The sequence below is a fragment of the Setaria viridis genome, chromosome 5 (assembly GCF_005286985.2).
Source record: "Setaria viridis chromosome 5, Setaria_viridis_v4.0, whole genome shotgun sequence".
NCBI lineage: Eukaryota > Viridiplantae > Streptophyta > Magnoliopsida > Poales > Poaceae > Setaria > Setaria viridis.
In genome coordinates this window covers 26,516,672-26,538,026 of record NC_048267.2, presented here as the reverse complement: position 1 = coordinate 26,538,026, position 21,355 = coordinate 26,516,672, and the positions used below count along the sequence as shown (strand labels likewise).

Sequence of the window (21,355 nt, the reverse complement as noted above, 5' to 3'; positions counted from 1 at the left end):
GTCGGTGCATGCTTTTACCTGTTCCAACCGTGTATCACCCCGTGGCATTTTGAACCTAGTTTGCCAACTTTTAAGTACCTATGGATTTGTAATCATGTGTTTAGGTGTGACATGGCGAGCGAAAATCACATTTTTTTATTTTTTTAATATTTTCTAGGGCATGTTTGCTTGCAGTCCTGGAGAAGCTGCCTGTGCCAGGCAGGTCGATCATGGTGCAGGCAGTGGAAATCGGACGCCTGGAGAGGCTGCCTGGCGCAGGCAGCTTTTCCAGGATCCGATCCAAAGAAGCCCGTAGTTTTTAACAGCCGTTTTCCTTTGCCATATGCTACTTTTCAAAATAAGCTTATGATGATGCGAGAAATTGCAATGGCTGCCTACTGAAGTGTTTTCTACAAGCTTGATTGGTATACTTGTAGATTGGTATGGTACGGCCCTGCGAGATGCTACTCCTGATGACTACTTTCATTTGCTTCTGCTTTCTGAATTTGTTGTTGACTTGTTGCATGCCACTGGAAGGAGATGGTGTGGTTTATCGTTTATGCCTATGCATTGGCAGGAAGTGTGCTGCACTTGCGCTAAAAGCCATTTTAGGTCTCACTAAATTAACCGACTGTTTCGCCTTTGTCTAATTCATATGATCAAGTTTGTGGACTCTGCCTGTAATTAATTAATTATTATTTCAAGGGGAATAACTGGCAGAATTGACTTTTTTGTTTATTTGTAGGAATTTTCTTGTTTCTTGCTAATACGTCGTATAAGATTCTCATGATCTTTTGTATTACAGGAATAGGTTGCCGAACCTTATATCAAGAAGATGGTGCAGTACAATTTCAAGAAAATCACTGTTGTCCCTCCTGGGAAAGACTTCATTGACATTATCTTGTCCCGCACTCAGAGGCAGACACCAACTGTTGTCCACAAGGGATATGCTATCTCCCGCATTCGCCAGTTTTATATGCGCAAGGTTAGGTATTCCCAGCAGAACTTCTATGAAAAGATATCCACCATCATCGATGAGTTCCCTCGGCTAGATGACATCCACCATTTCTACGGCGATCTCCTCCACGTTCTCTATAACAAGGATCACTACAAACTTGCTTTGGGCCAGATTAACACTGCCAGGAACATTATAGCAAAGATCTCCAAGGACTATTTGAGGCTGCTCAAGTACGGAGACTCCTTATACCGTTGCAAGTGTCTGAAGGTAGCTGCACTAGGTCGCATGTGTACTGTTATAAAGAGAATCAGTCCTAGTCTGGCATATTTGGAGCAGATCAGGCAGCACATGGCTAGGCACCCAAACACCCGGACTATTTTGATTTGTGGCTATCCAAATGTGGGGAAGAGCTCTTTCATGAATAAGGTTACAAGGGCAGATGTGGATGTCCAGCCTTATGCTTTTACAACGAAATCCCTGTTTGTTGGTCACACAGATTACAAGTACCTGCGGTACCAGGTGATTGATACTCCAGGGATCCTTGACCGACCTTTTGAGGATAGAAACATCATAGAAATGTGCAGCATCACTGCTCTTGCACAGTTGAGAGCTGCGGTGCTGTTCTTTTTAGACATATCTGGATCTTGTGGGTACAGTATTGCACAGCAGGCAGCCCTATTCCACAGCATCAAGTCCTTGTTCATGAATAAGCCTCTAGTCATTGTGTGCAATAAGACTGACTTGCAGCCTCTAGAAGGTCTTTCTGAGGAAGACATGAAGCTTGTAATGGAGATGAAGGCAGAGGCTATGAAGACTATTGCTCAAGCTGGAGATTCTAATGAAGAGGGTGTTTTGTTGACTATGAGCACTTTAACTCATGATGGTGTCATGGCTGTTAAAAATGCTGCATGTGAGAGGCTTCTTGAGCAGAGAGTGGATGTAAAGATGAAATCAAAGAAGATGGTTGAGTGCTTGAATAGGTTTCATGTTGCTATGCCAAAGCCTCGGGACAACAAGGAGAGGCCTGTTTGCATCCCTGCAGCTGTTCTGGAAGCTCGGGCAAATGCTGCTGCTGCAAAGGAAAAGAAGAAACTGGAGAAGGACCTTGAGAATGAGAATGGAGGTGCTGGGGTCTATTCTGCAAGTCTTAAGAAGCACTACATATTCTGCCTGAGATATTGGATGGCCATAATGTTGCCGATTTTCTGGATCCTGATATTCTGGAAAGGTGTGAAGAGTTGGAAAGAGAGGAGGGGCTTCGTCTTGAAGAGCAAGCGGCGCAAGATGCTTTCCAGATTGATGGCCATGAATTAACTGATGAGCAGCGTGAAATCTTGGCTCAGATTAGGAAAAAGAAGGCATTACTCATCCAAGAACATAGAATGAAGAAGAGAACTGCAGAAAGCCGTCCTATTGTACCTAGAAAGTTTGACAAAGACAGGAAATTCACAACTGATAGAATGGGACGGCAGCTTTCCACTATGGGCCTGGATCCTAGTGCAGCCTTAGACCGAGCTCGTAGCCGATCAAGAGGCCGCAAGCGTGAAAGGTCATTGAGCAGAGCCGCTGGTGACGTTGATGGTGATGGTACGGAGATAGATGGCCAGCAGTCCAACAAGAAACTGCGGACAAGGTCTAGATCCAGGTCGAAATCACGGGCACCTGAGGAGGTCACACCTGGAGAAGGATTCAGGGACTCCGAGCAGAAGAAGAAGAAGGCAATCAAGAAGGCAAAGGACTCCACGAGGAACAGGAACAAGCAGGCTCGCCGTGGAGAGGCTGACCGTGTCATTCCCACTTTGAAACCAAAGCATCTATTCTCTGGGAAACGCTCTATTGGGAAAACAAGCAGGCGATAAGTGAATCAACACGGCTGATGCACGTCTCTTGATCTGGTGCGCCATCTTGTCATGCATCATGTTTATTTACGTTCATAGAATCCATCTATGTGTTTGACGTTTATTTTTCCTATGCTATTACTGTTCGATGACCGAAATTAATCCCTATCTCGTGTTGTGAGCTGTAAAGTACCCACCAGGGGGTGGAGCAGGAAAGAGGCGGGCGATTGGGTCCTTCCCATCTTCTACGATGTCCCCCAACCGTTTCCTGTACCTCTATATCCTCTATAGAAACAGAAGGGCAATTTTTGTAGGAGGATACTGATAATTGGTTGAGGATGGAGTCAGTGTCCAATCAGCTTGATGGATTCGACGCTGCTACGCTTCACCAGTTCTCCTATACGTCAAAAACTTGCCCCTTGTGTCTTTCCCTCCTCCGAGGAGCATAGTTCTCCTAGCTTATGTTACGGAGTTACTTCACATGTGGTTTATTCAGCTGAGCGGAGTTTGAATTTGTTCACCAAGGCCTAACCTTGTTTCGGTGGTATATTTGAAGTGGAATTGCATACTTTACACACTCTAGCATCTGGTTTGAGCGTGGCTGGTGTATCTCTGGACACGAAAAAGAAAATGACTATTGCTGCATCGCACCGTGCTTCTGACTCTAGCACGTGATTAAGGGTGTGTTCGGCTTGTGCCAGAGTGTTACCAAGCTAACCAAACCAAATATTGGCTAATTCGACCACCATTTTACTTGGTTCACGTCTCTTTTGGCCGTCTTAGTTCATTTTGCTTGTCAAAGTTTGGCAAATCCCGAGCCACAAATTTGATGGCCAAAATTTGATTTGGCTAAGAGGTGGCAAATCTGTAGCAAACCAAACACACCTTAAGCTTTCATAGTCTCGTTGCTTGCTTTGGGAGCACTTTGTTCGAGCATAACTGGGAACTTCACAAATTGGTTATAAAAGGATTGGGTAAAAGTTATACTCCCTCCATCCCAAATTATAAGTCATTCCAAGAATCTTGAAGAGTCAAATCATCTCAAGTTTGATCAAAATTATAGAGAAAATTATAAAGATTTATGACATCAAATAGATATACTATGAAAATATAATTGATGAAGAATCTAATGATACTTAGATGGCATCATAAATGTTATTATATTATCATATAAATTTGGTCAAACTCGAGATACTTTGACTCTCCAAGATTCTTGGAATGACTTATAATTTGGAATGGATGAGTACGAGATCTTCTCCCTTCTGGTTTCTGCAAAAAAAAAATCTTTTCCCATCTGGCACCACCTACTACCATTGTTTCGAGATCGCGATCGAATCGTCATCGTTTTGCCAATTCGTTCTAAAAGTTTACTCCTTAGCCTTACCCTTGCATATATTTATACAAAGAATCAAAGGTGCCACGACTACCAGTTTATGCGGCGTCGCCAACTCGCCATGTCGTCCTCCGTGCAAACCGTTCCCCAGCAAGAAGCCGATGCGCAAGCGGAGGAAACCAACCAGCAACTCTACCAGCGTTTCACCGACCTGGTCTCCTCCCTGCCGAGCTCCGATGGCCTGTCGTACCTGCGGCTCTACCTCCACGGCCAAGGCTGGCGCGCCAGCCAGGTGCCCATGGTCGGCGCCATGGTCGCCGGCGCCCGCTTCGCCGCGCGGCCCACGGACGTCGTCCTCGCCAGCCTGGTCAAGACCGGCACCACGTGGACCAAAGCGCTCCTCTACGCCACCGTGCGCCGGCGGGAGCACCCTCCGGACGCCGCCGACCACCCTTTCCACTCCCTCGGGCCCCACGAGTGCGTCCAGATCTTGGAGTACCAGATCTACGCGCACGGCAGAGTCCCCGACATCGGCGACCTCCCGGATCCGAGGCTCTTCGCCACGCACGTCCCCTTCGCGGCGCTGCCGGGGTCCGTCGCCGGCGGCGGCTGCAAGGTCGTGTACGTGTGCCGCGACCCCAAGGACACCCTGGTCTCTCTATGGCACTTCATAAACAAGTTCAGGGCCAAGGAGGGGATGGGGCTCCTCTCCGCCGAGGCCGCCGCCGACATGTTCTGCGCCGGCGAGTCGCCGTTCGGCCCGTACTGGGAGCACGTGCTCGGGTACTGGCGCGCGCACCTGGCGCGGCCCGACCGGGTGCTCTTCTTCCGGTACGAGGAGATGATGAGGGACCCCGCGGCGCACGTCCGGCGGCTAGCGGAGTTCGTGGGGCTCCCGTTCGGCGTCGCCGGCGAGGACGACACGGCGGACGCCATCGTCAGGCTGTGCGCTTTCGAGCGCATGTGCGGGCTTGAGGCGACGAAAAGCGGCAGGACGGAGCTGGGGACCGGCGCGGTGGAGAACAGCTTCTTCTTCCGGCGTGGCGTGGTGGGGGACTGGGTGAACCACCTCTCACCGGAGACGGCGCGGCGCATCGACGACATCACCCGCTCCAAGTTCGAGGGCTCCGGTCTCACCGTCTAGCGTCGTCCTTGATCTTCAGTTGTTCGTAGCATACAATTCCACTTTGTCATTACCTTGCCTTGCTATACATTGTGGAAATAGACTCGACCAATCCAAACTTTGTTCCATCTATATCATCTCTGGGTTGGGGACGTAACATGTTTTGTTGTTTTTTTTCCGTGGTCAGAATAAATTACCCATCCTTGTGTAACTAGTGTTATTTCCTTTTCTTTTTTTATTTTTACTACATATTACATCAAAATGACATTTAAATTGCAGCTTTAATCTATTAAATCTAAATGTGCAATGAACTTAACATTAGTTAAATATTGTTGTCATCCTTTTGCCGGCACTTGGCTTCATTCCTAATAATGGTAAAGATGATTAATGGAGAAGCATGAACTCCAACCGGAAAAAGATGGTCTCTGCCTCTCAGGAGCTCAGTGGGACGAGTGGACCTGACGCAGGCGCACAGTGTTGGCTCCTTCAGTCCTTCTCGGCCCGGCCCATTTTCGTTTCCAACGTACACTGCGCGGGCGCCAGTTATTTCCGTTACCTTCCCGCCTTTCCCGTTTCCCGGACCCAGCGGACAGTGTCCACTCCCGTATCAGTTCTCCTACACCTAACCTGCGCTGTCCGTGTCCTGTTTCTCTGGCTCCGACCCCACCCCCACCTCTGGTCCCCGGGCCCCACTTTACAGAGTGTACGCGTAGTAGGCTGCACGTTGCTTCTCTGTCCTAATTAATCTCGCAACAAATCATCAGATACACAATCATGTTAACCGTAAAACGAAAGAAGATCATTTTATTCCGATGCCTTCCAGCTGTTGCAGATGATGTGAGGCCTACCTCTCCGGCCACTGCAGCTGCATCAGTTTAAAATGTCGAAATTGCATTATTTTTTTTTCCTCCATTGATGCGCAGAAGGAATTGGCCAGCCGGAACAAACCTTTTCCAGCTCGTCCTACTATTATTTTTCCTCTTCGCTACCAAATTGTGCGGCGCTTTAATTTGCCCAGTGTATTTTTGTTTAACTAATGCACAGAATCCGCCTTTCTTGACCTGAGGCTTTGGTTGTCGGTAACACTGAATTAAACCAATTTTTGTTGATGAAATGACCATCGGATATTTAGTTTATGATTTATTTTCTCTCTAGTGTCATTGTCCCATCTAATATTTTGAGGGTGACATGTCATTGTTAGGCCAAAAATCCGAAGGGAGAAGAAGGAAAAGGCAGGGCGAGAGAGGGGAAAGTACCAAGCCAGCTAGGGAGCAAGGAAGCAGAGATGCCAACCGCAAGATGCTGTGATCTCCGCTCATGAGCAAACTGGTAACTAGCTTGATCATGCTTCACTTGTCTAATCCTAACTTGTTTCTCCTCTAATCCGATCCCAAGATTTCACATCCGTTTGCCTGCAGTGGGCGCAGCAGAAGCCCCGTCAAGGTCAAGGCCGCCTATGGATGGAGATCAGAGGAGGCCAGCCGCCGCCGCCGTGGTCACCGTCGCACGGGCGGCGCGCGCGCAGGACAGCCCGGCGCGGCGCCTGATCGCCTGGCTGCAGCTTCTCCTCCGTGAGTGCCAACCCCGTTCCTCTCGTCCTTCCCATCCATCCTAGAAGGATCAGGCGAGGTCGATCGTGATCCAAGGCGCCGCCGCTTCGGAATTGTGCAGGGGCGTTCGTTCAGAGGTACAGCAAGCTCGCGAGCTGGGACGCCGCGGGGCGCCCCGTGCTCGTCGTCCTCGCGGCGTTCGTGCTCCAGAGGAGCCTGCGCCGCCGGTACCTGTCATGGAAGGAGTCGTCGCGGCTGCGGCTGCGGGCCGCCGCCGTCACCGTGCAGGCGGCCGTCAGGGCCATGGCGGCCCGCCGCGAGCTCTCGCTCCGGAAGCAGATCAGAGCAGCCACGCGCATCCAGGTAGCATCCCGTGATCAACTGTAGCATCAGTATGTCGCTGCACACTCCTGTAGTGGACTCTAATTCCTTGTCATCTCGAGGAAAAAAAAAAGGCGCAATGGCGTGCGCACAGGGCAGTGTGGAGCTATCTGATGACGAGGAGAGCCGCCCTGATCTGCCAGCGTTCTTGGAGACAGAGCATGGCAAGCAGGGAGCTCAGGAAGCTCAGACTGGTCGGACCCTCATCTTCTATACATGCTGCAATGTGGAATGGTTTTCTTGTGTTCTCTGCTTGATATTTGGGCAATGTGCAGGAAGATCTTGAGAGGGAGATGCTGGATGAGATGTGCAGGCTGCGTGAGATGGTGGACGTGCTCCAGCAGGCCGTCAATGACGCGGAGACGAGGGCCGTTAATGAGAGGGAGGCGGCGAAGAAGGCGATAGCCGAATTGGAGGCGGCCCCGTTGATCAAGGAGACCGTGGTGATGGTTGAGGACACCGAGAAGGTTAACTCATTGAATGCCGAAGTTGACCGCCTGAAGGTCTGTCATTGACGCCAGCTCGATTCAGAGATTGTGCAATGTGGAATGGTTTCAAGTGGAATCTGATCTCTGAACATTCAACATCAACCGGTTTTCGCTTTGTGGCTTGCAGGATTTGCTGGGAGCTGAAATGAAGGAAACGTTTGCCGCGAAGAAGGTGCTTGCTGAAGCTGAATTGAGGAATGAGAAACTGGCTAGGTTGCTTGGAGTCGAGGAGGTTAAGAACAAACGGTTGCAAGATTCGCTGAAAAGGTTTATCGAAAGTTCAGAATTAGATAATGCTCACCTTGTAGCGCACTGTGCATTTTCTGTGAATTCATGATGCAAATTCTGGTGTTTTGCACGGTTGTTACATAGGATGGAGGAGAAGGCTTCCAATCTAGATGAAGAAAACAAAATGCTTCGACAGGCTGTTGCGTCAATTCCTACTATCAAGTCACCATCGACCGAAAACCATGAAGCGCCTAATATTCAGGTACCTGCTATCAGGATCACCAAACCATGTATGTATGAGCCTGCAGCTGCTAATAATAGTTGTGCATATCTATGTTTACAGGAGACTACTGATAATGAGAAAACACCAAATGGTGCAGTGAAGCCCATCATAGTGGATAGGGAGGGTAATATCCATGTATGTATGAGCCTACAGCCACTTAGATCAATAAATATTTTTGTTGGCTGTGTATACTTTGCTGACTTGGCATTATGGATTCCTAACTAGGAGAAGAGTGCTGAACAACCTAGCTCAAATGGTAATGAAGCTGAGAAGCAACAGCAAGTATGACACTGGCCTGCACTTCTCGGCTTTGTTGGTTTTCCATTGACATGATGCGTTCTGAGTATTTTTGTTGCATCTCAAAACATTCAGGAGCTTCTGATCAAGTGTCTATCTGAAGATCTGGGTTTCTCGATCGGTAGGCCAATTGCAGCATACCTCATCTACCGATGTATGGTCCATTGGCGATTATTTGAAGAGGAGAGGACCCCAGTCTTTGACCGGATTATTCAGAAGATTACTACTGCCCTTGAGGTATCTTGCAGATTATATGAATTTTTTGGTTAATAAGAAATGAAACATAGTTTTTATATTCTTCGCTGCTAGGGTCGAGACAACAATGACACATTAGCGTATTGGCTGTCCAATTCATGCACACTGCTGGTTCTTCTCCGAAGGACACTGAAAATCAACGGGGTAGCTGCTTTGGCTCGTCAGAGGCGAAGAGCATCACCCTTGAAGGTACCACAGGTATTGTGCAGAAACTTTCTCTGTCTGCTCAGTAGCTTCAAATGATTTTGCCACTGCGCTTGTACATTCTAAAGTCTCATCTCACTGCAGGAAGACGAAGATCCTAGTCATCATGACCGTCCACTTTCTGATGGACGGTTGATCGGTGGGCTAGCTGAAGTTTATCAAGTTGAGGCCAAGTATCCAGCTATTGCATTCAAGCAGCAGCTGACAGCATTGTTGGAGAAGGTTTATGGAATAATCAGGCACAACCTGAAGAAGGAACTGTCCCCACTTCTCAGCCTGTGTATTCAGGTAGTATTCTTCTGCATGTTATATTTCTCAGCCATCTTTTGCTGAAATTAAAGCATCGACATAAAATCTTCTGTAGGCACCAAGAACATTTGTTGTCAGCCCCAGAGGATCATGTTCTCAAGGAACAGATTTGGCACAGCAAGCTTCCATGGCACATTGGCAGAGCATCATCAAAATCCTCACGAATTCTCTCAATGTTATGAAATCCAATTATGTATGTTCCAAAAATTCAGTATTAGCTACTGTTGTCTTTTGAAACACGCATCACTGAAGCCTAGTTGCACTGCAGGTGCCTCCATTCCTGATCTGCAAGCTGTTCACTCAAGTTTTCTCATTCATCAATGTGCAACTGTTTAACAGGTAGGCACTTAGTTATTGTTCACTCAGCTTTCAAACCTAGCTCCATGAACTCATGCAAGATTTTTTCAACTGTAGTCTTTTGCTACGGCGTGAATGCTGTTCGTTCAGTAACGGAGAGTATCTCAAAGCTGGGCTGGATGAGCTAGAGCATTGGTGCTTTTGGCTGACTGAAGAGGTGATGACATCTTCAGACAGCTTAAAAAAAAACCTTTGAGAAAGCATTTTCTAACCTTCTTCACCTGTAAATCTAAACAGTATGCAGGCTCTGCCTGGGATGAGTTGAAGCATATTAGGCAAGCAGTCACACTCTTGATACTCGAAGAAAAGCACAGCAGGAGTCTCTCAGAGATCACAGACGACTTTTGCCCAGTAAGTTTCTGAATCTTGCAAACGACTACATGCTCTTGATACCACCATTCTCAAGTTAGTGACAAAGTTGGGAGTGTTCTATGGTACCGACAGGCGCTGAGCATGCAGCAACTGTACCGGATCAGTACGATGTATTGCGACGACAAGTATGGAACCCTGGGCATTCCATCAGAAGTGAGTTAATTCCAGCACATTCATGTCAAGAACTTCCAGTCTTCCACTTGTTTACTTCATGGACTGAATTCTCTGAACCTCAGGTCATCTCGAGCATGCGGACCAAGATGGTCGAGGGCTCTAGCAGTCCATCCGCTCACGACGACATCAACTCGTTCTTGTTAGATGATGACTTTAGGTATTGTTTCCTCTCTTCTTGAATCTTGACCCCCCATCTCAGTTGCCTGATGATACATTGATCCTCATCAAGACTGTATTTCTGATTGCAGCATACCATTCTCTGTTGACGACATTGCCAAGCTGATGGTGCACGTGGATGTAGCGGATATGGACCTCCCGCCACTAATTCAAGAGAACAGTGGCACCAAATTGGGACACTGAGCTGAACGGTGATACGCTTCTTCTTTTTTTCGTGTTGCGGTGATGTATATAGCGTGTGATATATGACATACCACAGTTTTGAGATTTGAGTTCTGATTGCATATACGGTTTTGGTTTTTCTTCTTCGACTGGTCTTCGTTTCTCTTCCCCCCTGAGTGAGTTTCTGATTGGGTTGCGTGTGCATGATTGTACAGAACTGAGCTGGCATGTAATGTAAGCAATGGAAGCAAAGAAGGGCTTTGTGCTTGATTTTTCAGAGGAGTGATAGATGCTTGCAAGCGAAGCTTTCCTGCTGTATTTTGCCATGTGTGTTAGGCTGCTGAATTGGTATACACTTCTTTAATCTTACTCATTTTCTAGTTGGGACACCTGTCACTGGGGTTGATGACTTGTGGCCTAACCGCCATTCAACTGCTGAGCATCTACCCCTCGTTGTGCGTAGCAGCCCTCGGATCTTGAAAGATATTGCGAGTACGACACGAGTTTGCACCGTATCAAGAACAACGTATATAAATCTCGTAAAAAACCGTAGATGACAGCGTTGAGGTAACCATGACAAGAGAATAGGATTTTGGCGAAGCCAACCGCAAATTCTTTAAGCACAATTCCAAAAAAGTACAAGTGATTGTCGCTCCCTCACAACCATACTTGACCCTCTAAGACCCTTTGATTCTTACCCTGTATAAGAATCCAGTGCTATAGAACTATCTAGCCTATCACTCTTGAGCGTTCCTAATTGCCTCTCACAAGCCTTGGATGAGACCTTGATGTTTGCCTTTAGCTTGATTAATTCCTAGAGACTCCACCCCCTTTTTATATAGTCCCCTCTAAGACCCTTATACATGCAAGTAGGAGTCCCACACCTAGTAGGATTTAATACTCAAGTCCTAGTAGACTATAAGTCCTAATAGCACACCCCTACGGAGCCTACTTGAATCACCATACAACATCTGTCACTCTCTCTCAATAATATAAAAACAAAAAACACTGGTGAGCATCAGTCACTGGAACTGGTGACTTGTTGTCTATCCTTATTGCCTCTGATTGCCCCCCTGGCTGTGTGATTTGGATCTGGCCATGGCCAGCTCATGGATAAGAAAGTGGCCATGACAACGAGTTTAAACCATAGCCACTCCTCTTAGGGTTAGAACAAGGTTGCTGACAAAGACGTAACAGTGTAATATACAGGTTAAAAACAACGACCGCTCAATCATATCTTTGTCGGCAACACTGTCGTCTGAGAAAAAGAGGACAAGAGACCAAAAACATCTGTGTCTCCATAGCACAACTTTTGCTTATCAATGTTGGCAGCACGTTGTTCAGGCGACTTCCACAAAAATGAATAACAAAAAGCATGCGATGCACCGATTTGATTCTGTTTATTTGCACAAGAGGTTTTTATTTACTTTTGATCTAACACTAACACCACTTGATCTGCAACACAAGGAATTGCCTTGTACAGTTGCGTCGTTGCAAATTGCAATCCTACACAGATTGCCTTGCAATTGCAGCAGGCCCCTACCAAAGATACCATCTTTCACTCTATCATAGCCACATGTAAGACAGCAGTGTGAGATCCGACCATGTATGTCTCATGCAGCAAGTGTGCAAAGCAGGTGAGATACGATCCTCAAACTCTGGCTGCCGTCTTCTCTCCTCGAATGAATTTTACATGAAACGGTTCATTTCCTCGTGGTAGTTCTAGAAGGATTCCTCCATCATCAAACGCATGAGGTTGGCTAGCAAACAGTTGCCCACCACAACAACCAACTGAAACCAATCCGCTTGAACTGAACATCTGCTGATGATCTCATAAGTCAGTTTGATGCAGTTTAGAAATTACAGTGTGTGAATCAGAGGCCGGTGAACCTGCTGGAAACAATCTACTCTCTTCTCTCTCTTTGTTTTACTGTTTTTCCATTACTGTTGAGCTTAAATTGTGACACACGTCTTCAGATGGAACGTGATCTATCTTTGTGCATGTAGGATCAGAGTGTTTTGCTTTGTGTTTCAATCATGGGCAGCCAGTGATGGGTCATTTTCATTATGTCTCATCAGGTTTTTGCGATCACCGCATGACCCGGGAGTTTGTACTTCCTGGTAAAGCTTCTTCACTTGCAAGCCTTTGTGGCTTTCAGCATTGACCAACCAGTTGAATTGGTCAGCTTGTTTTACTATATATATTATAGTTATTACTATATATATTATAAATAGAAGCTTTGCCTCTACTAGTTATTACTATATATATTATAAATAACGTAAGTAAATGCAAGAGAAAAAAGAAAGGAAAAGAAAAGAAAAAAAATAAATAAACCGAAAGCTTCTGGCTAGATACTAATAGCTGGAACTGGCAAGTAGTTTGTTTCGCCCATATGCACAAGCATTGCAGACACATGTCTAAATTTTGCCTTGCAGATCTCAACCATGGGCTTTTTCTTGTTGGAGTTCCCTAGCTCCAGAAATGATTGGAGCCGGAGCCGGAGCTATAGGTTTCGTATTTGGTTGAGCAATTTTATTACTCCATTCATTTCAAATTGTAGGTCGTTTTAACTTTTCTAGCTCCATAGATATTATTATGCATCTAGACATACACCAGATGCATAATAATATCTATGCACCTAGAAAAGCTAAAACGACGTACAATTTGGAACGGAGGGAGTGCTACTTTAGATTAAGCCTACATGTTTAAACCACTTATATTTTATCCTATAACTCTAAATTTTTCGCGGATCTGCTAGAGCAATGCGAAATGACTATTACTACGATTTGTTAGGAACTAACGAACTAGTACTACTCTTAGTTACACAACTAAATATAGAAATATTGGTCCAACAAGACAAGATTGCCAAGTTGTAGTGGAGAAATGATTTACGAGAAAACTTGGCTGGGCAATTCGTTTTACTTAGAACACGCAATGATAAGCATGAGCTTGACAAATCAATGAAGCTTCACTTTTAACCAATCACTCCACATTTTAAACCATAAATTAATACATGGTTCAAATTCATGGACAAGCCGTTTTCAATCCCATATGACATATTATTAAACTCTATTTCCTGGCAACCGAACCAAGAATTCAAATGCAAAGTATCAGAATATATGTAGTCAAGCGTGGTGCTCCAATTGTGGTGGAAAAATGAAAGCAAATCTGTCATCTGTATGGCGTGGCAGTGGAGCTAGAACTTCTAGTCAATGCTTTGGCACCAAAGCTGCGAATGCAATTGGCGTGGCAAGCAGCTGCCCACCACCACCTGCAACTGGAACCAATGAACTAATGAGCATCTGCACACAATAATCTCCTACGCCAGTGTGATGGATTCAGTTTGGGGCCAAGTTTAGAAGGCCAGATGATGAGTTCTGCTGAAAACGAAAGACATCATGAGAAGATCAACATCAACAGTACCCGGAAGAAGCGGTGTGCAATCACTGAAGAACTAGCTAGATTTGTGTAGAATTGTTGTGCTGTGGAGTGTGGATCAGCGGCCTAGCTACTAACTGTTCAGCTTAAACGATGACACATCTTTGATTGATTTTGTCGATTGAAGTGGTGAATTTGTCTGTGTATGACATGGGGATATTTGTTCATGCACTGTTTCTTGTTCTTCAGCTGGATCGATGTTTTGCGTGTTTGTGATTTATAGTAAGGTCCAAGGCCGATCATTGTAGGATCAGAGAGTTTGTAGGCAGGCCGATCAAAACCAGTGATAGGTCATTTTCGTTCTATATCTATGTCTCTCCTTGCTTCGAATTTTCATGTGTTCAACGAATGTGCCTATGACGCTAGAGTTCGCAGGAATGCTGCTTCACTCGCAAGCCTGTGGTTTTCAGCATTGACCAGTCAGTTGGATTAGCCAGTTTGTTCCTGCGGGAGTCAAATGCGCTCCTGATTAAGCTACCGTTGTCTCAAATAGCGTTCCGGCTGTAAAAATATAAAAAAAATGCATGGGAACAAAACAGTGTTGCAATTGTGTGCACGTACCACCATCCCTAGCTAGTTTAGAACAGAATTGGATGTACGCATTACTTTTGGGCGACATATCTGGATTCGAGTCCGAGACTCCACACAGGCCTCTAGGTACGAAATATTACATGCAAACTAAACATGGAGCACTAGAGAATATTATTGGTATATGTGCATCGAACTTGTACTTGGAACAACTTACACCAATGAAAAAGAAAATATTGAAAGTCGAAGAAGATAAGATTGTGATGTAGAAGTGGAGAAAAGATTTGCGCACAAACATGTCACGAAAAGGATTTATAAAAAAAAAAAAGAGTAAATTGCACTCATCATACGACATCATACGACAACTTGTCAGGTGGGTGCAGATTGGTCCAACAACTTGTAAAATGCTCAGATTGGTCCAACAACTTGTAAAATGCTCAATCTAGTACAATAACTTATCATGTGTATGTAGATTAGTCCAACAACTTGTAAAATATTCAATCTAGTACAATAACTTGACATGTTGGTGCAGATTGGTCGAAAACTTGTAAAAAGCTCAAATTAATGCAATAAATTGGTAAATTGGTGCACTCGTAGTACAAATATTGTAGCAAGTAACGTATTTGCTAATGCTGGGCCAGCCTATATTCGCATGGGAACAAGTTATTGAGCAATATTTGATCATTGATACTCATGTCAAAGGGGCATATTTGGCCAAGACTAGAACCTTTCCGTATATCTATAAAATTAATGTTACAACTTCATATTAATTATTTTTATACAATAATTTAATTTAAATTAGGAATATTTAATTTCATATTCAGTACTGATAAGTTCAACTCACTGTTGCATTTTTTGTTCAGCTAAAAAACCAATATAGTAATGCATACTAATGGTACCTTTTAGAAGTTTGCCATAAATATTTTTTAAAGTCACATGTACTTGTTTAGAAAGTAAAAATAAGCTAAAATAGCAGAAACATACATGCTTCTCTATGGTTGTTGAATACATGAGCAGAAGCACATGTCATAGGGTCTCTCTCGTGGACTTTAGTCTTTCATTAATGCCAATAGTGTAATTATAAAATTTTATTCACTTTTAAAATAAATAAGTTATGTACACAGTTGAGAAGCAATAGACATGTCACGATCCATGAATTTTATTGACAAAAAATAAGAATTATTCATTGGAAGAAAATTCACGTACATGCCCATCTACTTTGCTTATTACATTGTTGTTGTAATTTTTGGACTGTAGGTGTACTAATTTGCCATGTTATTGCACGAAATTAAGCATTTTATAAGTTTTTGCACGAAATTAAGCATTTTATAAGTTTTTGGACCAATCTGCACTCAACTGTCAAGTTATTATACTAAATTGAGCATTTTACAAGTTGTTGGACTAATCTGCATACACATGACAAGTTATTGTACTAGATTGATCATTTTACAAGTTGTTGGACTAATCTGCACCCACCTGATAAGTTGTTGTATGGTGGAGCTTGACACCTCACTATGGCTTCTCCTTAAACAAATATCCTTAAGCTATTCCTCGGTTCAAATTCATGCACAAGCCCTTTTCACAATGCATAAAAAAACATCACAAACACATCTATGTCTGATGGACACATAGTAATTAAAGTATTTCCTCGTGTTTGAAAAAGGCAAAATAGACGATTTGGTCCCTCAACTTTACCCCATGGGTCAAATTTGTCCCTCAACTTTTGGATCGACCAATTTAGTCCCTCAACTTCTGTTTCTTGATCAAACTCGTCCTTATACTAATATGGTACTCCATGCTAGCATAAGACTAGTGAAAAAGTCATTTTTACCCTTGGGTCCTTCCCACCCTCATGTATACTACTCCCCGAGTGATAAAATGGTAGCTCTAATCAAGAAGTTTAAGCAACCATGTTGGCACCGTTGCACAAACAGTTTTGGGATTTGCCTGTAGACGGACCAATTCTCCATGTATGTGCTATATAATAATTGTGGCGATTTATGTGCGTGTGGGCAAAATAATTAGGGCTAAGCTTGTATGCCACAGTTGGGAAAAACATTAATTCCCAATCCTGATCCGTGGCTAATTCTAAAGCAGAAGTGTACGTGCTCCGTTTCATTACCACGAAATGGTTTGATTTGTCATCAAGTGATGGTAACGAAGACTACAAAAATTAGTTCGTTCATCATGCACTGGGAGCATGCATTGACGTACACCCAATTCATTCGGACCCATGCAGGCTATGTCCAGCACAAAAGATCACATGAAACGAGGGAAGTAGTCAAGGGTTAAAACCACTTTTCACATTTGTGAAATACCAATACGCAGGGCTACATCATCACAAAGGACAAGTTTGACAAAAACAAAAGTAGAGGGATTAGATTGGACAATTTAAAAGTTGAGGGATGACTTGATCCTCGGGGAAAAGTTTGAGGGACTAGAATAGAAAAAAACAGGAATTCAAACGCAGAAGAATAGTCCAAGTGCAGTGCCTCAACAGCAAGATTAGGACATGAAAGCGGCTTGCTTGCACTCACAATCATGGAGCTTGGGAGGCCCCATGCACACGTAGAGTATGCTTGAAAGGTGGATGGATTGAGGGGTTCATCTAGGAACCCATTAGCACTAGTATAATGTATCATGATTTCCATGATACTATAAACTCCATGAAACCACATCCACCAGCGCAATGGGATTAGATTAATGCGCATGATATTTGAGAGCTACTGCACATTTGTTTTTCCTTCTTTTTTTTCCCTTCACTGAAACTCTGAAAGGCACACTCCCTGTCAAGTAGTATAACCATTATTGTTTGTTAATTCCGATTAGCAGCCGTACTGCTAGCAGCAGTAGATGTTCCTAAAAAAAGGTAGCAGATGTTTTTGGTTGTCAGGTTGGTGATGCGCATTGTGGCATTTCGTTGTCGTGATGGGTGGTGCCCAACCACACGAGGCCCAATCCATCAAGCTAATCATACAATACAACCGACCACATTCATTATTCAAACGAACCATATAGCTATGCAATACCGCACCAAACACACACTGGAATCATCATGCTTGACAGCTTGCTGCCACTGCCCAATCCTCTCGTGCAATGCAATGCAAGAACTAGGATCAGAGCAGGTATCAGCAACAGCAACCACAGCACGTTATCCACAGACCGTACGTACGAGTACATGTACACGTACATGAATGCATACAGGAACGAAAAGTAGAAAGGAAAGGGTAAAGATGTGTAACTTTCTCATACTGTATTTTACAAACTCCAAAAGCTTTCCAAAGTGCAATCGACATGAAATTCACATCGGCTCACCTAATGCAACACCCAAAGAGAGCTTTTTGGCCATTTTAAAATAAGCACAAAAATGGCTCCCTCTCTCACACAAATCTCACTGTCAATCCGCTAACTACCGAATATTAGCGAAAAAGGAAATCATTCACAAAGAATACTGTACTGCAGGCAAACCGGGATTAGCAGCCAGAAGAAATGGTCTTTTGTGGCATCCTTTTTTCCCCCTCCATTTTCTGGACCAATTTCCCTTTTTTTTTTCTTTTCAAATTTTCCCTTCAATGTCAGTGTCGTTAGAAGCCGACGGCGACAGCAGCGGTCGCCGGCGTCTCCGGCAACGAGATGCCGTCGTCATCCTCATCGTCGCTGCCGAAGAGCGACCCGATCACCATGAACTCTCCCTCCTCTTCAATCTCGACGGTGGCGTCCTCTTGGATGTGCCTCTGCCACTTCTCCCGGTACGAGTTGAGCTTCTCCAGCTTCAGCCCCTCGCGGAAGCTCTCGATGAACCTGTCCGCCTTCGTGTTCACGTCGGGGCTCGCGCAGTACGATGGCGCCGGCGAGGCCGGCACCGAAGGAGTATCACCATCGCCCTCGGATACCAGCGGTGGTGGCGGCGGGGGAGGTGGAGGTAGCGGCGGCGACGGCGGCGGGAGCGGGTAGTAGGTGTAGTAGACGCGCCTGGGGGTGGGGTACAATGGCGGCTGCTGCGCGTGCGTGTGCGTGTGCGCGTGCACGCGGGCGCGCGGCGGGCGCGCACTGACCGGTGGCGGCGATGGTGCTGGAGGAGCGGGGCGAGACGGAGGCGGGGGTGGCTTCTTGGATCGGCGAGTGGGTGGAGGCGGGGGTGGCGGCTGCGGCGGCGCGACGGAGTGGATGCGGCGGCTCTTGCTGCCGCCCTTCTTGTTCTTGAAGAGGTTGGAGAAGATGGAGGACGGCGGGGGCGGGGGAGGCGGCGGGGGCGGCGGCGGCGGCGCGGCATTGGTGGTGCGGACACTGGAGTCGGGGCTCGCCGACGCGTCGGACGACGGCGGCGAGTAGTGGTCGTCGGAATGGTGGTGGTGGTGGGGCCGCCTCTTGGCCTTCATGGTAATGCTCTTGCGCTTCTTCTGGTAGAACAGAGCAATGGCGGACGCCAGCTCCTTGGCGCCGCCGACACTGCCGCCCCGCTTCTTCTTGCTGCGCGACCCCGTCGACGGAAGCGGTGGAGGTGGCGGCGGGGGCGGCGTTCCAGGCGGGAACATGGCCGGCGTTGGCGGCGGCATCGGGTTCCTGACCTCTTCCACTACTATCTCTTGCTCCAGTTCCTCTGGCCTCGGCAGCTTCTCGACGCTGCGCCGTCGCCGTCGGGTAGGCGCCGGCGGCGGTGGCGGAGGTGGTGGAGCAGCAGGGGCCATCGCCACCGGAGCCTCCTGTTCCGGTATCACGCCCACCGCCTCCGAGCTCCATCTGCTGCTCCTCGCCGGAGCCGCCGCCGCCTCCTGCGCCAGTATCGCGTCCAGCGACTCCGAGTTCCACCTCCTGAGCCTCGCCGGCGCCACCGGCGCCTCCTGCTCCGGTATCACATCCACCGCCTCCGCGCTCCACCTGCTGCTCCTCGCCGCAGCCACCACCGCCTCCCTCTCTAGAAACGCATCCAACGACTCGGAGTTCCACCTCCTGATCCTCGCCGGCGCCACCCGTTCCTCCTGCTCCGGTATCACGCCCACCGCCTCCGCGTTCCACCTGCTGCTCCTCGTCGGAGCCGCCGCTGCCTCCCTCTCTAGAAACGCATCCAACGACTCCGAGTTCCACCTCCTGATACTCGCCGGCTCTACCCGCTCCTCCTGCTCCGGTATCACGTCCACCGGCTCCGCGCTCCACCTGCTGCTCCTCGCCGGGGCCGCCGCCGCCGCCGCCTCCTGTTCCAGAAACGAATCCAACGACTCCGAGTTCCACCTCCTGATTCTCGGTGGCGCCACCCGCACCTCCTGCTCCGGTATGACGTCCTCCGCCTCCGCGCTCCACCTCATGCTCCTCGCCGGCGTGACCACCGCGTCCCTTGGCTGCGGCCTCTCCTCCTCCACCACCTCAGGCATCTTGGGGAGCCTCTCGACACTCCTCCTCCGACTCCGCGGCTCTCGAGGCGGCGGCGACCTCCGGCCGCGCTCGACGAACGTGTCGACGGGGATCGTCTTCACCTCCGGCGCCCTCCCCTGTGGGTCGACGTCCCAGCTCCGCTCCCGCCGCTCCGGGCGGCGGTTCCGGTACAGGTCGGCGTCGTCGTAGGACCGCCAGGCGGCCTCCGGCGACGCGAGGCTCCAGACGCCGTCGCTGCCGAGGCGCAGCTCCGGGTAGGAGCTGCTGCTCTTCATCCGTCGGATCCCCGCCGTGTGCGCGTGGTTGTTGATGCGGGGCAGGCTGGCGTAGACGCTGGAGAAGGAGTCGTAGCCCTCCCCCCAGTCCCCCGAGTCCGTCCTCGCCGCCGTGACGTCCCCCGCGGGCGGCGCGAGAGACGCATCCTGCCGGTCGCCCTTGGCCGCCGCCGACGCCGAAGCCGCGCCGGAGGAGGACTCCCCGTCGCCGCCGCCGCCGCGGCCGAGGAGGCCGCAGAGGATGGCGAAGAGCACGAGGCAGAGGTTGACGACGTCCCAGCCGCTCTTGAAGCTGATCCCGCCGCGGCGGTACCCTTGGCCCCCGCCTCCCCCTCCTCCTCCTCCTCCTCCGCCGCCGCCTCCAGCCCAGGGCGTCGGGCCGCCGCGCCGCACCGCGGAGGGCAGGAACGGCAGCAGGAGCAGCGCGAAGAGGAGCACGAGAACCCAGACCTTGGCCCCGCCGGCGCCCGCATTGTCGTCCCCGTCGCCGCCGGCGGCGGTGTAGGGGTACGACGCCGTCCCGCCGCTACCGCTGGTGCTGGGCGCCGCCGCCGCGGCATCCGCAGCTGAAGAACTCCTCACGTGGGCGTCCATCGCGGCGCCTCGCCGTCGTTGCCGCCCGGCGCAGAGGTGGATGCGAATCGAGACGGCAAAAGGGCAAAGCGCTCTCCGTCTCTCTGCTCGGTGACGTTGCTGTTGGCTTTTTGGCTTTTTGGCTGATCGATTTCTCCCCCTCTCGCTGTTCTGCGCTGCTTTCTTCTCTTCTGTCTCTGAGCTGAGCTCTGAAGAGATGTTATGTATATATACGGACACAGCAGGTGAGGTTTGGGTTGGGTGCTTGCTAATAGTTGCACGAAACGATGATTTGGCTGGAGGAAAGGCCGCGTACGGTACGATCGGGAATGATTAGGCGAGCCACTGCTACAGTAATCGCTTTCTTAATCTCCTCCTCTTACTAAACAATGCTGGTCAGGTCCACCGGTTAGTCACTCACGCGCCTGTGCGCACCGAAGCTTCTTCGCTGCCAAGTAGCCGCAGCAGCTCGTGTCATCAGCACACCGTGTTGATTTTTTTGCGTGCCGAGCTGACAGGCAGGTAGGCCTACGAGCGAGGCTGCAACGAACAGATCGTCGCATCCGAGAGCGGTGATTAGCGTGGTAACAATTCCAGAGGCACATGTGCTTCCGATGACCTGGCGGCGTGTATTCCGTGACCGAGGCCGAGCGCCCCGTGGAGTTTGTGGTGTGCGCGGGCAAGCAATGCGTGCCCCTTGTG

At 48.1% G+C, this 21,355-nt stretch overlaps 3 protein-coding genes and 1 pseudogene across 4 annotated transcripts; 3 read left to right on the top strand and 1 right to left on the bottom strand.

Annotated features, from left to right (window-relative positions):
• Positions 1–631: 631 nt before the first annotated feature.
• Positions 632–2,892, top strand: LOC117858306 (nucleolar GTP-binding protein 1-like; annotated as a pseudogene).
• Positions 2,893–4,162: 1,270 nt separating this feature from the next.
• Positions 4,163–5,442, top strand: LOC117858307 (cytosolic sulfotransferase 14). The gene has a single exon (XM_034741354.2). The coding sequence runs from the start codon at positions 4,209–4,211 to the stop codon at positions 5,250–5,252; it is 1,044 nt and encodes a 347-aa protein (XP_034597245.1). The 5' UTR covers positions 4,163–4,208; the 3' UTR covers positions 5,253–5,442.
• A 900-nt stretch (positions 5,443–6,342) lies between these two features.
• Positions 6,343–10,745, top strand: LOC117858305 (myosin-17). 2 transcript variants are annotated; one of them, XM_034741352.2, is made up of 19 exons: positions 6,343–6,560; positions 6,650–6,802; positions 6,903–7,144; positions 7,237–7,356; positions 7,438–7,665; positions 7,778–7,917; positions 8,023–8,140; positions 8,222–8,296; positions 8,387–8,443; positions 8,534–8,695; positions 8,768–8,911; positions 9,002–9,205; positions 9,282–9,419; positions 9,495–9,565; positions 9,641–9,740; positions 9,821–9,934; positions 10,028–10,108; positions 10,192–10,286; positions 10,378–10,745. In XM_034741352.2, the coding sequence occupies exons 2-19, from the start codon at positions 6,688–6,690 to the stop codon at positions 10,487–10,489; spliced, it is 2,316 nt and encodes a 771-aa protein (XP_034597243.1). In that variant the 5' UTR covers positions 6,343–6,560; positions 6,650–6,687; the 3' UTR covers positions 10,490–10,745. The 2 variants fall into 2 exon arrangements, with proteins under 2 accessions (XP_034597243.1, XP_034597244.1); XM_034741353.2 differs by lacking the exon at positions 6,343–6,560 and having other exon boundaries at positions 6,642–6,802.
• A 6,911-nt stretch (positions 10,746–17,656) lies between these two features.
• Positions 17,657–20,870, bottom strand: LOC117854475 (uncharacterized). Its single transcript, XM_034736679.2, has one exon. It carries the CDS (start codon positions 20,672–20,674, stop codon positions 18,020–18,022), a length of 2,655 nt encoding a protein of 884 aa, XP_034592570.1. The 5' UTR covers positions 20,675–20,870; the 3' UTR covers positions 17,657–18,019.
• Between the last annotated feature and the right edge of the window lie 485 nt (positions 20,871–21,355).